At 40.0% G+C, this 18,415-nt stretch overlaps 1 protein-coding gene across 2 annotated transcripts in view; it reads left to right on the top strand.

Moving 5' to 3' along the window:
- SLC12A8 (solute carrier family 12 member 8) overlaps nt 1-18,415 on the top strand; it is a 135,912-nt gene that overhangs the window by 107,730 nt on the left and 9,767 nt on the right. For both annotated transcript variants that reach the window (XM_034659809.1, XM_034659805.1), the window contains exons 10-12: nt 3,244-3,889; nt 15,981-16,075; nt 16,622-16,739. In XM_034659809.1, coding sequence (XP_034515700.1) covers nt 3,244-3,889; nt 15,981-16,075; nt 16,622-16,739 — 859 coding nt within the window. The remainder of the gene's footprint in view (nt 1-3,243; nt 3,890-15,980; nt 16,076-16,621; nt 16,740-18,415) is intronic.

Here is an 18,415-nt window from a genome sequence, read left to right as displayed (position 1 = left end):
GCTGTAGCTACTGACCTGACTTCTGTGATCGTAATTTCCTTGCTTTCTTTATGGCTTTACTCAGGAGTGGGCAGAATTTTTTCTGAAAAGGGCCAAATTTGCATTTCCTTGGTGAAGCTTTGCAGGCCCCATGGTCACAGCTATTCAACTCTGCAATTATATCTCAAAAGTAGCCACAGACACAGACACACCTATTGGGGTAGGTGTAGCTGTGTTCCAATCAAACTTCTTTATGGACACTGAAATTTGAATTTCATATAATTTCCGTGTGTCTTAAAACATTCCTCTTCTTTTGATTTTTTCCCCCCAACTGTTTAAAAATGTAAAACCATTCTTAGCTCATGGGCATGCATAAACAGATGGTGGCCAGATGGCCCAGGAGCCATAGTTGGCTGACCCCTGGTTTGCTTCCTACATATGCATCTCTAAACAGAATTGTTTAATTTTGCCTGTTTTTAAACTTTATATAAATGTGGCATGCCTCTTTCACTCAACATTGTGAGATTCATCCACAGTTTTGCTTGTAACAGCAGCTTGTTTATTATTATCCCTATATAGCATTTCCTCATTTGCTAGAATTTATTTATTCATTCTGCTCTTGATGGACATTTGGGTTGTTTCCAATTTGGGACTGCCACAGACAGTACAAAGAACATTTGTATACTAGTGGACAGGTTCACATGTAGAGGTCTTCCAGACTATATACCCATTATCGGAATTGCTAAGCTATACGGTATATATATTTCCAGTTACTAGATAATACCAAACTCTTTTTCCAAAGTACTTGTATTAATTCACACCCCTATCAGCAGTGAACAAGCGTTCCTATCCCTCTATGTTGTGCCAGGGCTTGATATTATCATACTTTTTAATTCTTTCCAGTCTGGTGGGTGTTTAATGTAATCTCCCTGTGGTTTTAATTTGCATTGCCTTGATTACTTAATTAGGTTGGGTACCTTTCGTATGTTTAATAGACATTCTTCTGCTCATTTTTTTTAGTGGGTTGTCTGCTTCTAATTGTTTTTGAAAGGATTCTTTGGTATTCAGGGTTACCCTTTGTCAGTTATATGTGTTGCAAATATCTTTTCCCCTTCTGTGGCTTGTTTTTTCATTCTTTATGATGTCTTTTGGCACAGAAGTTCATGTTTGACTATTATTAACACTTCCCAACCTGCCCTTATCAACGTCTTGGCCTGGATCATTAGCATTTCCTTTGGCTTACCTAACACCCTCCTTTTAAGTTCTCTGCAGTTTCTAAAGATTTGCTTTATTCTTAGCAGTTGTATTATTAGAGTATGTTAAACAGCTGTAGTAAATCTACCCAAAAATGTGATCCTCAAAGTCAGTAAAAGTATATTTTTACTTCTTATTTTTCCTCCCAGAATTTTATTTACTCAGAAGCTCTTGGGCAGGCATTTCAGGTCAACAGGGGCTCTGAGCCTTGGAGACTCAGGCTGATGACTTTGCCGTCTTCATCCTATGGCTTTAAAGGTTGCTCTCTATTCTGACTGACCGTCAGGAAGGGGGAATGCACCTGGAGGAACACATGTGGGGGGTTTACAGGTCAGATCTGGAAATGGCTTTCAGGTCCACCCCTCCCCTTGCAGACTGTTGGCTGTAAAGGAGGTGGGAGCTGTGCTTAGATCCTGCGTATAACTGAGGGTAAAGCTGACAGTATTTGCTGATGGAGATTGAGAGAATGAGAAAAGGCATCAGCAATTTTGCTTGACTGAGCATCTGGAAGGGTGGAATTGCTATTTTCTGAGACAGAGACTATAGAAGAAGTAGATTTGATGGGTGGGAGATTGGGAGTGAGCAGTTTGGTTTGGAACATTTGAGATCCTATTAGACATCAACTGGAAATGTTGAGTAAACACTTGAATATTTAAGTCTGGATTTCAGGAGAACATTTCAGGCTAGAGATTCAAATGTGGGAGTTAAGAGCATAATGCTGGCATTTAAAGTAAGGAGCCTGGTTGACATCACCTAGGAAGGGAAAATAGACGGAGAATAGAAAGGCCTGAGGGTGGAGCCCTGGGCTACTTTTCTTTTCTTGAATAGAGCACGAGTGGGAGTGGTGGGGCTGGGGGGGGACAGAGGGAGAGGGAGACGGAGAGAGAGAATCCTAAGCAGGCTCCATGAGTTGAGCTGCTGAGATCATGACCTGAGCTAAAATCAAGAGTCCGGTGCTTAACGAACTGAGCCATCTAGGTAACCTGTCTGGGCTACTTACTTACTTACTTACTTACTTTATTTATTTATTTATTTATTTATTTAACTAACACATAGTGTATTATTAGTTTCAGAGGTAGAGTTCAGTGACTCATCAGTTGTATGTAACACCCAGAGCTCATTACATCACGTGCCCTCCTTAATACCCATCACCCTGTGACCCCGTCCCCCCACCCCCCTGCCCTGGGCTACTTTAAATGTAGATTTCAGAGTTGTGGAGGAGCCAGCCCTGGAAACTAAGAAGGTGCAGATAATGAGGAGGGAGGCAAATCGGAAGAAGCGAGGCTAAGAAAGTCTTTCAAAGACCAAGGAGTGATCAGCTGGGGCAAATGTGGTTCTTCAATCAAGGAAGATGAGGGCAGGAGAAGTGATTATTGCTTTGGGCCCAAGAACCATGTGAGTGACTGTGATGAATAGTTTCTGCGGAGCGACAGAGTCTATGGACTTAGCCCATATTTTCCACTCTTGTTCTCCTACAGGTCCCCATACCCACCTCCACTAATAACAGGTGTGTGTAAGTGCGTGTGTGTGTGAGCATGTGCGTGTTTAGTTTCACAATTTCCCCACCACAGCTGACATTCTGTCACATCTTCCAGGCTCTGCCATTCCCTTAAGGTCCTTTTCGCCATTAGAACCTGCAAACTTTGCAGCGCTTTGATTTCCAAGGCTGGTGCTAAAACCCGGTGAAAGACAAAAAGAGAAATATTTGGGAAATCCAAGTTCTATATGGTAATGCCCTGTACTAATAGTTATGAATACAACCAATATCATGGTGTGTTGGGAGCCAACTGTGTGTCAGTGCTGTGTCAAGCATTTTATGTGCATTAGCTCTGATCTCACAAAAACCCCATGAGTTGACTATTATGATCCCAAGTTTGTAGACAATCAGTTATTAACTGATCAGTAGAATCATAGTAGAAGTGGTTGAGCCATTATGAGTTGTATTTCTATCATAAAATGTGATTTGCTTCTGAAATTTCATAGTCCTGCATGTTATTTTTGTTCCTGCAGAAAGGGCCAAATAAAACACCTGTAGCCGCCATCTTCCTGACAAGCTTAGTGACCATGGCCTTTGTCCTTGTGGGCCAGGTGAATGTGCTAGCCCCCATCGTCACCATCAATTTCATGCTGACATATATAGCAGTGGACTACTCCTACTTCTCCCTGTCCATGGTTCCCTGCAGCCTTCCCCAGGTGCCTGAGTCAGTGCACAGGGAGGGCACAGGACCTCTCCACTGCTCTGAGCACCTGCTCTTGGAGAAGGCTCCCAGCTATGGCTCTGAGGACACGGCCCGAAGCCTCCCTGAGGGCACTCTGCTAGAATTCACCAAAGACATGGATCAGCTCCTCCAGCTAACCAGGAAGCTTGAGAACAGCCAGCCGAGGCAAGGAGACAGTGACGGGCTTCCAGAAAGTAAGAAGGGGAAATGCAAGAAGGCCACCAAGCAAACCCTACAAGATAGTTTCCTTTTGGACCTCAAGTCCCCAGCTTCCTTTGCTGCTGAGGGCTCTGACAGATTGCCTACTGCCTCCTGGGAGGGACAGGAGGCCTACTGGAGCAAGCAGAGTACCAGGAGTGAAGAGGTCCTGCCTGGAGGAACATGTGCTGAACAACGTGTCCCTGAGCCGAGCAAGCAGCCTGTCCCTACTGGAGAAGGTGAGTGCCTTGAAATCACATTCAGGCCTCCTCATTTGGGATGACCTCACCGACCTGGTTATCACAACCCCTTTTCATGCCCTTAACCAATTCACTTTATAGCTGGCTTTAAAATCCTTGTTAATTTTGTGTGATATTTATTTTTTAAAGTTATATTCAGATATCAGCTGAATTTTGTAATTCTACTTGGTTACAGTTGATCTTAAACAGAAATTTCTGTCTATTCTTGTACAGTAGAGCTAATAATTGAACATTAATTTCATTTTAATAAACAATGAGCTGAGATAGAATATCAACACAAATGAGACCAATTTTTGCTTTCAAGAGAAGTGGAAATGTAACAAACTGTCTGCCTTAGGTTCTGTCAGGGGAAGATGAGTCTCCCTAACCAGGCAAGGGGGGGATGGAGAAAGGACGGCTAAAGGACCACAGACTTGCTTTGCTTTCTCAAATCTACAAACACGGGGGCACAGAGAAAGACTGAAGGAGAAGCTTACACGGCATGAGAAATTTGGAGAGAAAGAAAGAATTCATAATTTTGAGTCTTCCACATTCTAGGGGCTTAACATAGGTTATTGCATGTAATATAATAGAAACTACATTTTTCCATTCTACAAATGAAGACCCTTAGGCCCAGTGAGGTCACAGAGAAGTCTCAGAGCTCATACTCTGCACAGCCTGATGTCAAAGCCAGGTCCACCTGTATTTTATGTTACTTTTCTCTATGTTACCCCACCCCGTGAGATCTATATTGACAAGTGTGAGCAAAGAGGAGGAGACCGAGGGCCATAGGAAGAGATGGCTAAAAACAAATGCTTTACATTCTCCTTTTTCCTTCTTTACCTCCTAATTTGTGGGAGGTTTTTAATGACAGAAGCATTATTGAAATTTTAAAAATTATTTTATTTTTATTAAAGTCATAAGTGTACAGTTTAATAAGCAAAGTGGAATTTAAAGTAACCTAATTGGAAGAGCTGGGTGGCTCAGTTGGTTGAGCATCTGACTCTTGATTTCGGCTCAGCTCATGATCTCAGGGTTGTGGGATCAAGCCCCACTTCAGGCTCTGTGCTTGCATGGAGTCTTCTTGAGATTCTCTCTCTCCTTCCCTCTCTGCCCCCTCCCTGCTCATGTGCTTGCACCCGTGTGCACACACATGCACACGTACGCTCTCTCTCTAAAATAAATTGTCAATAAAATAAAATGTCTTAGAAGTAACATAATCAGAAATAGTAGTCCCACTGTTCTATACCATCCCTTGTACCCTTCTCTGCTTCCTAGTCTACTCCCAGAAAATCCCCCCCCTTTTTTAAAAGATTTTATTCATTTATTTAACAGAGAGAGTGAGAGAACACAAGCAGGGGGAGCAGCAGAGGGAGGGAGAAGCAGGCTCCCCACTGAGCAAGGAGCCCAATGCGGGGCTTGATCCCAAGATCCCAGGATCACAACCTGAGCCCAAGGCAGATACTTAACCGGCTGAGCCACCCAGATGCCCAATCCCCCTTTCTTTTTTTTTTTTATTTATTTTATTTTTTTTTTTTAAGATTTTATTTATTTATTCGACAGAGATAGAGACAGCCAGCGAGAGAGGGAACACAAGCAGGGGTAGTGGGAGAGGAAGAAGCAGGCTCCTAGAGGAAGAGCCTGATGTGGGGCTTGATCCCATAACGCCGGGATCACGCCCTGAGCCGAAGGCAGGCGCTTAACCGCTGTGCCACCCAGGTGCCCCCCAATCCCCCTTTCAACCAAAAAGTTGCTTCTTCTGTTAACCTTCATGTTACTAGATAAAATATTTGTATTTCTACTCCTTTTTTTTTTTTAAAGATTTTATTTATTTATTTATTTAACAGAGAAAGACAGAGACAGAGAGGAGTGTGAGAGGGAGAAGTAGGCTCCCTGCCTAGCAGGGAGCCCAATGCGGGGCTTGATCTCAGGACCCTGGGATCATGACCTGAGCCAAAGTCAGGCGCTTAACGGCTGAGCCGCCCAGGCGCCCCATGTATTTCTACTTCTTGATATGTCAGTTTCAGATATCATCTTTTGACTTCCTATTTTAATTCATTTATGCCACTCTGACTTCTCATCCAGTGTCCCAGTGTATTTATTATCAGTTTTTGATTAACGTGATAGCTAATATTCATATTATCATGATTAAGTAAATATTGCTTAACTCTGAGCCATATATTATACTATATATAGTATAGTTCAACTTTTTTGTTCAACTTTTTCTGTTTCCTGAAGTTAATAATTGCCTTGTTCTTTATTTGCTTGGTTTTCTATAAAATCACTTTTCTCTAAATGCTTGGGCAGATATATCAAATGCCTCTTAATGTTATTTTCCAAGCGCTTGAATTCTTCAGAAATTTAACATATTCTTTTATTTTTTCCTCCTTTGTCCTGTTCCACTCTAAACTATCTGTTCTCTAAGCCTGCTACAAAACTATAATCTTGGAATTTCTCTCTTTATCATACTTCTGTGTCAGATCCAGGGAATAAGAGATTTTTCTGATACAATATTATACTAGATTTTTGTCTTTTTTTTTTTTTTCCCAACTCAGCATTGAATGACCTCCCTATGTTTGAAGAATTTCCAGTGTTGTAAGTCTTGATGAGAGGCCTCTCACGCTCAAAACTAAAGATGTCAGATACTCAGTTTTCCAGCATCTCCTACAGCTGAGAGTTCAGGCATGAGGCAAAGGTTCTGCTAATCAGATGAGCCCCCTTATACCTGGAATTAGGAACTGGAAACCTGAATAAATGAGGACTTCAAGGAACCCTCTAAAAGCCTGATGGTAGCTGCAGGATGACTGCATTCCTGGTTCCAGTGTCCGGGGCTTTCAGAATCAGAATCAGGGCTTTCAGAATCAGCAGACTCCAATGTCTAGATCTTGGTGCCTGCCATAGTAGTGTCCCCCCTAGACTACTCTGATGTATAATTTTGAGTGTTTTTCCTGGCCATATAGCCCTGAACTTACTTTGCTAGCCTTTCTAGCTATTCTCTGAGGGAAGTCTAGGAAATATGTTTTTACCTGCTCATTTTGCTACTTCATATGAAGTTGTGTGGGTTTTTTTCTAAGGAAGAAGGGGAGATTAGGTAGCAACAATCAGTCTATGCCGCACTTACCATGGTTTTAATATCTAAGAGCTTTTGGTGTTTAACCCAATTTGTCCTTATGTTTTTTGGTGGTTTTTTTTTTTTTGAGATTTGTTTATTTGAGAGAGAGAGAGAGCATGAGTGGGGGAAGGGGTAGTGAGAGAGAATCTCCAGCAGACTTCCCACTGGGTGTGGAGCCCAGCATGGGGCTCTGTCCCAACATCCTGAGATCATGACCTGAGCTGAAATCAAAAGTCAGACGCTAAATCGACTGAGCCACCAGGTGCCCCACCCCCTCTCTTTTAAAAAATTTGAACATCATCTCGTTCTTGTTTTATGAGTACAAGGCTTATATTATCTCTCTGGTAATATTACTTATTCTCACTCTAGTCTTTTTCTGCTCTTTTTGCTGACCTGTGTTCTCTAGATCCTTTTCTCTTTGGCTCGACCTTTCTCTCTCTTATATTGAGGCTTTACCAAAATGTCTGTTGATCTTTTGATTTCTTTTCCTACTTAGAAGTGAAGTACTAAAAAGCTGTTTAGAAGACCTGCGTGCTGGGCAGGGCTAGTTGATTGGGCCATCTCACTGTAGAATGATTAGGGAGTAAGCTAGCTTTTTCATAGGAGGACCCACAAATGTGGCTATCTAGAGGTTTCCTCTGGACTCTTTAGTTCCTCCAGAGGAGAGTCCTTTAATCTCTTGCCTCAGCCAGATGACTGCTTGCATTCAGGGAGCAGAGGGAAGTAGGGGAGTTAGGGGTATCTTACTGTTTAGGATACAGACTTTCATTTAATTCCCTGGTTTCTAGCTCCATTCTCCCACTCTTGGCTGTGCCTGGTGTCTCAAGTCCAGGCACTCACTGGTTTGATTTCTTCAGAGGAAAGGGGTCAGGCAAAGAAGGAGTTGTTACCTAGCTGTGTGGGCAGAAGAAAGGCTCTTGGTGTCCAGCTGTTTCAGACACAGTCTTGCAACCACACCTCTGCGCCTTACCACTTCCCAGGGACATGGCACTTTGGTCTTGAACTCTGCTGGGATGCACTGGGCTGCTCCTTGCCAGTATCCTCTCTGTAGGCCCTAGAGTTCATTCTCTTGTGCTCTGCTCACTCTGTTACCATTCGTCTGTCACCTTTCCCTCTTCTGAGTCTTGTTTTTATGTTTTTTTTTCTCATTCTCCTTGTGTTTGTGGGTTTATGCTTTTTAATTCCTTTTCTGTCTTCTCAGTGGGCTTCAGGAGAGACATGTGGTCAGTTTGCAATGTTTGATCAACAAAGTACTTGCTGCCCAGTTGTCCAATTGTAGAAATGTCATAGCTGTTGACCAATCCCTCTCTTCTATCCTCACTGCTTGTACCTTGGTACAGACCCTTTCCAACCAGCACCCAGACTTTTGTTAAGTCTGCAAACCAGACTCTTGCCTCCAGATTCTCCCACATTCTGTTTCTCCTCATTGTCCACTGAATGATCTTTCTAAAATAAAACTCTTATCATGTCTCTCCTACTTAGAAACCTTCAGTAGAATCTAATCTCTTCTATCTAAAGTCCAAGATCCTTGGTGTGATTTGCAAGGTTCTTTATATTGCCTTTTTGGCCATTTTCCCCCACAACAGTCCATACTCTGTATTTCCAGTTACACTTAGACTAGTGCCCTAAACACATCTTGTTCTTTATTCCTTCCTGTCTTTGCATATGCTGTTCTGTCTTCACAGTTCCTTTACCTCCTGCTTCTACATCTGGAAAACTCCAACTTATAGTTTAAAATCTATCTGACCTTTTATATCCATTCATACCCCCTCTGAAAAGGCCTTCCTGATTTCCTCTCCTGTGCAAGCAAAACATTTGATCTAGGCTAGTAGTACAAGGAATTAACACATTGTTTTATACATTTAGATCAAATTTGTTTCCACATTTGTTTTCAGGCCTACATGTCTGTCTGTCTTAAGGAAAAGAAATATTAGTTTCATTCCTTTACCCCTAGACTGTGGCCTTTCTTTAGTCATAAGCCATGTCTTTCCACCTTATGTTCATCACAGTTTTCCTTTTTTTTTTCCTCACAGTATTCCTACACGGTACACAGCATGCAACAAACACTCAGAAAAGGCTAAGTTGATGCCCAATAGAGAAAATATTAGCTTAAAAAATGAAACATTGATCAATAAAGTAGACTAGAAAGAGTTACACTATTGTAAGAACCTAATCTGTGACGAACCAGATGTCATACAATAATAAGAATCAAATCACTATTGAATAAACATTGTTGAAATCAAATGGATCAAAAAGATTAACTTGGCTGATTTTATACCTTATATAGCCATGAATTCCTTATTTATAACAGCTGTGCAAGAGAGATATTTCTGACTATTGAAGACATCATCAAAAAAGAGGATCTGATTAAATAGAAATAAAAAACATTTGTACAACACAGTGTCACAGAAGGAAGCAATTATTCTGACAAGCACAGCTGATAAAAGCATACCTTCCAATGCATATTATTTTTAAAAATAGGAAGGTCAAAACCCAGATTCTACTAAAGAGAAGTGTGCAGATAAATATGCAGTTTACATTTGAAAAATCAATGCCCAGACTCATTCATTGTTCATTCAACAAACTTTTATTGTTTAGTGTTAAATATTCTTGGTAGTTAAAAATAGCCAGTATTTTTTGAGCATGTCCCATGTTCTTGACACTGAGATAAGCACTTAACAGATGATTTCATCTAAGCTCAGAGTTAGGCCTTGTTATTATCTTTTTATAGAGGCTTAGAGAAGTTAAACGTTTGCTCAGGATATGAGACAGCCAGAATTTGAAAACAGGTCCTTTTCACTTTAGATCCTGTGCTCTTAACCACTACACAAAGTGTATGCTGCTTGCTGCTGGTATCTGCTATAAACTAGGCCATCATATTAATTCAAAGAACACAAATTAAACCACCTTTAAAATGCCATTGCACATCTATTAAGCTATAAAATTTTAAGTAAAAAACAGTAGGTCTGTGGTAATCAGGTAAATGAACACATTGCTGGAAGCAATTCCAGTGGATTCATTCCATCTGGATCTGCTGATTAAAGTTTTTCATCAAATTTGGGAGCCATTATGCCTGCAAATATTTTTTTCTGCACTTCTCTTCTCTATGGGATTCCAATTACACATTAATTGGTATACTTTACATTGTCGCCCAGGTCTCTGAGGCTCTATTCCTTTTTCTTCCACCTTTTCCTCTCTGCTCTTCAGTTTGGATAATTTCTACTGATCTACCTTCACGTTCAATGATACTTTCTTCTGCCATCTCAAATCTGCTGTTGGACATTCTAACTGTAGAATTTTCAATTGCCTTTTTTTTAGATTTGTTTATTTATTCGAGAGAGAGAGAGCGTGAGTGTGTGCATGAGAGTTGGGGGGAGGGGCAGAAAGGGAGGGAGAAGAACTAGCAGACTCTACGCTAAGCATGGAGCCTGACTTGGGGCTGGATCTTAAGACCTGAGCCAAAATTAAGTATCCAGAGCTCAACCGACTGAACTACTCAGGTGCCCCTCATTTTATTTTTTTTAATGATTACATGTCTCTGTTGATATCCCCTATTTTGAAAGTCATTGCCATCATATTTTCCTTAAAATTTTATTTGTTTATTTGAGAAAGAGAGAGAGAAAGGGAGAGAGAGCATGAGTGGGGGGAGAGGCAGAAGGACAGGCAGACTCCACACTGAGTGGGGAGCCCAACACAGGGTTTGATCCCAGGACCCTAAGATTCAACCTGAGCTGAAGTCAGACACTTAACCAACTGAGCCACCCAGGAGCCCCTGACGTTGTATTTTTATTTAATTCTTTGACATATTTATTATACTAGCTGCTTTGGAGTCTTTGTCTGCTAAACCCAACATGCACGCCCACTCAGTTTCTTTTGATTGCTTTTTCTCCAGAGCAGGGTCAGTTTTCTGTTTCTTTGCATGTCTTGTAATTTTTGGTTGAATACTGGACAATATAGATAATATAGTGTGGCAACTCCTGATTCTGATATGTGTTTCCAAGTTTTTGTTTGTTTTAGTAAATTTCCTGGATTTGAACTATGGAATCTCTCTCCTCTGTGGTGTGTGGATTCTGATGTCCTTACCCAGTTTTTTTATTCTTATTTTTAATTTTTAGCCTGGCTTCCTGGGGGTTGCCCTTGAGTCTGTGTGGCCCATAAGGCTCCACCCTCTGCCAGTGGATCTGTGTGTAGGTTGGGAAGCCAGCAGACTGGCTTTTACTTTTTGCCAGTCTCTCTTTGGTCTCCTCAGGCAGGAGCATAGTTTTCCAGTCAGTCAGGAAAATATGCAGAGATATAATCCTTCTACAGTCCTTCTGTGGCTCTTTCATTCTAGATCTTTCCATTAAATTTCTAGCTGCTCCACTGCTTGCCCTAGCTGGGTGCACAACCTCAGGCTAGCAAAGCTGAGGACTTTTCCCTCTAAAATTTCTACTATACTCACCACATTTAGCTTATAAAGGCACAACTCACAAGGTTGCCCCCTCTGGCAGCAAAACTGCCAGTTTCTGACTGGCTGCATGCTGGTAAGAACTGGGATGGGGATGGGAGGCCAGGCCATGGCTCTCACTGTCCTCACCTTCAGTTCCAGCAGTTTTTGAAAAATAAATACTTCTTAATTATTTGTCCCTGTTTGGTAAATTCTAGAGCCCTGAGTGATTGCTTTTTATTATTTTGTCTAGTTGTACACTTACTTCTTGTGTAGAGGATTCACTGACCTCTTCACATTGCCATAGCTGACAGTCCCTCCAGTTCATTCTTCTTTTTTTTTTTTCTTTTTCTTTTTTTATTATTGCTGTATAGTTGACAAAACATCTCTGGTTCATTCTCTCTGGAGAATGATCTTTCACAATGTAATAAGAAATATAAAACTAATGGGGCATCTGGGTGGCACAGCGGTTAAGCGTCTGCCTTCGGCTCAGGGTGTGATCCTGGCATTATGGGATCGAGCCCCACACCAGGCTCCTCCGCTATGAGCCTGCTTCTTCCTCTCCCACTCCCCCTGCTTGTGTTCCCTCTCTCGCTGGCTGTCTCTATCTCTGTCGAATAAATAAATAAAAAATCTTTTAAAAAAATATAAAATATTTAATTGCCCTGACTCTGTAAATCTTTTGGAGGAATTGTGTATCAAAGAAACAACTCAAAACCAAACAACAAACCATAAAATGTGTTCAAGATTGTCATAGCTAGATTGTTTGTGTTGATAAAAAATTTGAAATAATTTAAATGTGCAACATTTGGAAAGTGGTTAAAAGAATTGTATTATCAACATAATAAAATACCACATGGACTTGAAACATGATCCTTTGTGGACTATAGCAATGCACATTCTTACTTTATATTTGTTAACTGGAAGTATGTGTTTATTCTGATAAATATATGGAGTATATTTTCAGAGATATTTTAGTATTTATTTTAAGTAACTTCTATAAAATTACTTAATTTGTTATTTTAAAAATTGACATAATTATGCTTGTTATATTTGATATTTTTAACATGCCTGATGCATGGTTTTACGTATCTGTTTGTTTTGCAACTAAGGTATGATAAAGTCAAGTCGCTTTCTTAGTTATTATTCTAGAATTTATAACACCAGAAACTGTCCCCTCCCACACTAGTCTGTAAGACTGGTTTCTTTTCAGCAAAATCCTTGACAAGAGAAAAAATTCTTTTAGTCATTTTCGAAGAGTTTTGAAACCATATTTGTTCAGAATTCTGAATAATTGCCGGCTTTGTTGTGCCTATTCAACGTATTTGAGCATCCTTGCATGAATTCTCCCTCACATTGCTGATGTATAAAACTGCATTGTGCTTGCCTGGAGGGCACACCCTTTCCTTCTGTTTCCCCTTAGGTTCCTCAGAAAACATACACACACATCCAGTTTCCTTAGGTACACTGTAATTGGGGTTGTGTGAGATTGAGATGAACTGTGAAAAGGTGAGCTTAACACTTCACAAATCTCAGAGAGGCAAAAATCTAAGACCTTAACCAATACTGTTCCTTCTTAATAACCAAGGGGGCAACTGTATTTCACTAGCCTGCAATTGAAAAAATCAATCAAGCCTCGGGCATGTTAAAATTGTACAATTTAATTAATGGCGATCAAGAGTATTCCTACTTTTTAAGGAAAGTAATAAAGCCATTAATTCAAAACAATCATAAACTTTGGCAGTTTATTTTAATCCACAATTAATGAGGAGACATTTATTGAGCACTTCCTATACACAAACTTCTAAATGCCAAGATTTGGCATTTAGAGATGTAAAAGAGAGTCACTGCTCTCAAGGTATGGAGGTACAAAAGAGAAGTCTAATAGTTGGAAGCACATGATGAAGGCAGACAGATGTTGAAAGGATAGAGACTACTTTGGGGGCTGGGATTGTTTCTTTATTCATTTAACCACATGTATAGAACATTTACTACATTTCAAACACTGTTCCAGGTGTGGGGGAACATTCTGGATAGACATAGAAGGTCTCTGCTGTCCTTGAGCTTGTATTCTAGTAGGGGAAGACACATACTAAACAAGCAAACAAATATATACTGTAATGTCAGTAAGTGATAACCACTATGATGAAGAATAAAGCAGGGTAACAGGATAGAGAGAGACCACGTGGGGAGAAAGGGTACTGTTTCAGATAGGTTTGTCAAAAAAGAGATCTCTGAGAAGAGGGTATTTTAATGGAGAATCTAATTGTATAAAATAATGAGCCATGTAGAGATGTGGAGGAAGAGTTCCAGGGGGAAGAAACGGTATGTATAAAGGTACAGGTGAGAATAGGATGGGCAAGTTCCAAGAATAGCAGAAGTTCAGCAGTAACTTGAGAGGAGTGGGCTAGGGGAGGGAGGTAGGAGATGAGTACATGAGGAAAGTGGGGGTCGGTGCACTTTAGGGCCATGCAGGCCAGGGTTGTGATATGATCAGGTTCAGGCTTCAATATCACTTAAAAAAAAAATCACTGGCTTTGTGAGGAATGTATTGTATAGAGAGACGTAAGAGAAGGAGCCAAAGCCTGTTGGAGATATATTAAGGCAGACTAAACTGCTATTATAATAATAATAAATATAGTGGCTCAAACACAATGGAAATTTATTTCTTACGTGCACTAATAGTCTAGGAAGGCTCTCCTCCGTGCATTGATTCTTGGACTCAAGCTCCTTCTATTCTTTTGACTTTATTATCCCTTAGTACCTTGTCATATAAAATCAAGACTCAGTTACCATGGTCAGATTTCAGGCACAGAGAAGAGGCATGCCTGTTCTCTCAAAGACTTTGGTGCAGAAGTGGTACTCACCACTTTTGTTCATATTCTACTGGTGAGAACTTAGTCGTATGACCACACCTCACTGCAAAAGATTCTGGGAAATGTGCTATGACTGTGGTCTCTACTATAGGAACACACTATAGTAAATCAGATGAAAGTGGCTTGGACTAGGATGGGAGCGATGGAGGTGATAAGGAGTCATCATATTTTGGATATATTTTGATGGCAGAATCAACAGAAATTACTGATGGAATAGATGTATGTGTGAGGAAAAGAGGGGTTAAGGATAAATCTTCGATAGTTGAGTGAATGGTGGTATCGTTTATTCAGATGAAGAAGACTTGAGGAGAATAGATTTCTGCTTTAGCCATGTTAAAGTTCGAGGTGCTTGTTAGCCAGGTAAGGGGAGATATTAAGAAGACAACGAGATATTCAAAACTTCAGTTCAAGATAGAGGTTGGTGATGATGTAAACTTGGAACATTAGCATGTGAATAGTATTTAAAGCCATTGGGACTAGATGAAATCTCCTAGGAGTGAGTATATTTGGAAATAAGAAGAGTGCCTGGGACTAAATAAATGCTGGAATACTCCAGTATTTGGGAGTTAGAAGGGGGTGGTAAGCCAGCAAAGGAGGCTGAGAAGGAGTGGCCAGTGAGACAGGAGGAAAACCAGGGGAGTAATGCATCCTAGAAACCAAGAGAAGAAAGTGTTTCAATAAAAAGAAAGAGATCACATGTGCCAGATGCTGTCTGAAAGGTCCAGTAGAATGAGGACTGTGAGTTGACCATTGGATTTAAAAAGTTTCAAGTCACTGACAACCTTAGGAAGAGTAGTTTTAGTAAGGTGTTATATACAATCTTAAGAGTGGGCTGAGGAAATATGGGAGCTAGAGACTGTATAGGCAATTCTTTTGAGTTTTGCTATAAGGAAGATAAAGAAATAAGGCAGTAACTAAAGAGTGGACTGGGAAATATTTGTTTAGGTGGGAGAAATTACAGTGTATTTGTATTTGATGGTGATAATTCAATAAAGGGTGGAGAAGTTGATGATGCAAAAGCAAAGCCCTTGAACAGGGCACAAGTGGGGAATGTGCCTTAGGTAAGAGCTAGGACTGTTCATCCACTGTGAAAGGAGGAAAGGCAGAAGAGAGGGTACAGATCCAAGTAGATTTGTAGATTTGGTGATGAGAGAATATAAAAGCTCCATTTGAGAGGAGAAGCTGTAAATTTGTTACATCAGAGAGTAGGAGAATGAACTGACTAGGTATAAGACTGCTGAGGAATGCTGAAGTATAGAAGCAGGTGAGACAAGAAGGGAATGCTGTTAGTCTTGGACCATAGAATCTCAGGTAGGTAAGAGGGTAGTGAAAAGAGTAGGTAGGTGATAGAAAGCAAAAACATGCTAGGGAAAATTGACTGAAGATTCCTTTGTAGGCTATGAATAGTTGGGGTGAGAGACAGCAGAGTAAATAAGAAAAAAAAAAAGAGGTGATAGGCAGAAGTAGATAGATTGAGATCATGATTTAGGAGGTGTAAAGTTACTAGTAAAGCAAGCCTTAAGTGTGGTCAAGGGAGTTAATGGTTGAGGTGAAGGGGAATTATTTTTTAGGCTGAGTTACAAAATTGGAGAAGAGGAATTCATAGGTATTTGCTCATAATAGAAAAGGATTTGGTAACAAATTGGTAACCAAGGATTTGGCTCATTTATTTTTTAGATTTCTTCCTAAAGTCTACACTCCAAGAACAAGATATCCAGAGACCAACTTCTTTCTACACCCACATGTGCAACCCCTGGGTCTCCCTGTTAGGGGTGAGTAACTTCATTTTTATCTCAATTGTCTTTGAGAAAGAATTCAGGTAGATTTGTCCATCTAGGGGGCTGCATAGGGGTGAGGAGAAAGGAGGGTCTTAATAGGAGCTATGCGATTTAAAGGTGTTACATTAGAATTTAGTTGAGACTACAAATGGCAAGATTATATTTAATGAACCACTTATTTTAATCAGTGGTTTACTTTAAAAATACTTAATCATCTGTGATAACCTCTGGGTCACAATTTCTAGCTATAGCAAATTAGCATACTTTCATTCTAATTTGTTTCTTCTGGGGAGAAGTAGGGCAAGAAGCTAGGGTAGAATATCTATTTATTGATAGTTTTGATTATAGGGTACTTTTGGGTGGGTGTCTTCTCAAATATCTGCTTAAGTGAGGTTTTGAATTATATGTGAACTTTATTCAGAATTTATAGTGATCAGAGGTTGATGAGAGGGACTATTGTTTCGTATGCCCTGGCCTTGTGGCTTGCTTACCATGTGATAAACCATTAGATGACTTGCCCTTCCTACTCTGTTTCCACAGGCTTTTGGGTCTCTTCTTATCATGTTTGTGATCCAGTGGGTCTACACCCTCATTAACATGGGTGTTGTTGCCATTGTGTATTTCTACATTGGTCGGGCCAGTCCAGGGCTTCACCTTGGTAAGCAGCAGAGCCTTTTTGCCACCATCTTCCTTCTTCTCTTTTAGCATTCATTGAAAAAATGTATTTTGAGCACCTATTAAGTGCCAACACTGACTCAGCTACAAATCCCATTTTCAAGTAGCTTATAGTCTAGGAGGAAAAATATAACATGCACACAAATGGTAACAAATAAAAAATAATAACAACTTGTTGGTTGCCATAAGACATATGGCAGTAAAATTGATAACAACAATAGCGCAAGGTCCAGGAGGAAAGAAATGGAAATATACTTTTTTAGGTTTCTGATACTAATGTGAAATACTGTAATATCACTTAAAGGTAGACCATGATAAGTTAAAAAGGTATACTACAAACCCTAAAGCAACCACTAAAATAATATAACAAAGAAGTATAGCTAATAAGCCAGGAAAGAAGATAAAATTGAATTTAAAAAATACTCAAATCAAAATAAAGCAGGCAAAAAGAAAATGATAATAAAGGACACATGAGACAAACAAAAAACAAATAGCAAGGTGGTTTATATAAACCTAACTATATCAATAAGCACACTAAATATAAATGGTCTAAATATTTCCAACTAAATGGTCTAAACACTGAGATTGTCAGATTGAATAAAAAAGCATGATCAAACTATATGTTGCCCACAAGAAATTTACTTTAAATATAAAGGCACAAATATATTAAGAGCAAAAGGGAGGGAAAAGATAATATCATAATAACATGAATCAAAACAAAACTGAAGTGATTATATTAATCACCAGACAAAATAGATTTCAGAGAACAGAATATTACCAGAGATAAAGAGGGTAATTTCAGAAAAATAAAGGGAAAAATTCATCAAGAGGACAAAACAAACCTTAACACTTATGCACTTAGAAACAGAGCTTTAATAATATGATGCGAAACCTGATGGAACTGCAAAAAGAAATAGAAAAGTTCATATTGACAGACAGAGATTCCAATACCTCTCTCTCAATAATTGCTGAAGTAAGTAGGCATAAAATCAGTAAGGCTTTAGAAGACTTTTTTTTAAGATTTTATTTATTTATTCAACAGAGATAGAGACAGCCAGCGAGAGAGGGAACACAAGCAGGGGGAGTGGGAGAGGAAGAAGCAGGCTCACAGCGGAGGAGCCTGATGTGGGGCTCTATCCCACAACGCTGGGACCACGCCCTGAGCCGAAGGCAGACGCTCAACCACTGTGCCACCCAGGCGCCCCTAGAAGACTTTAAGAACATTGTCAACACACCTGACCAAACTGATATGTATAGAACATGCCACCTAACAACAACAGAATATACATTCTTTCAAAGTATACATGAAACATTTACCCAGATAGACCATAGTCTAGGATTAAAAAACATTTAATAAATTTTTAAAAAGTTTAATAAATTTTAAAAAGTTTTTTAAAAGGTTAAATAAATTTAAAAGCATTCAAGCAAATTCAAGAACAAAGTATGTTCCTTGACTAAGGGGGAGGTAAATTAGAAATAAGTAATAGAATGCGGGGCGCCTGGGTGGCACAGCGGTTAAGCATCTGCCTTCGGCTCAGGGCGTGATTCCGGCGTTATGGGATCAAGCTCCACATCAGGCTCCTCCGCCATGAGCCTGCTTCCTCCTCTCCCACTCCCCCTGCTTGTGTTCCCTCTCTTGCTGGCTGTCTCTCTCTCTGT

This window comes from Ailuropoda melanoleuca, chromosome 1 (genome assembly GCF_002007445.2).
Source record: "Ailuropoda melanoleuca isolate Jingjing chromosome 1, ASM200744v2, whole genome shotgun sequence".
Classification (NCBI taxonomy): domain Eukaryota; kingdom Metazoa; phylum Chordata; class Mammalia; order Carnivora; family Ursidae; genus Ailuropoda; species Ailuropoda melanoleuca.
This window is presented reverse-complemented; position numbering and strand designations above follow the sequence as displayed.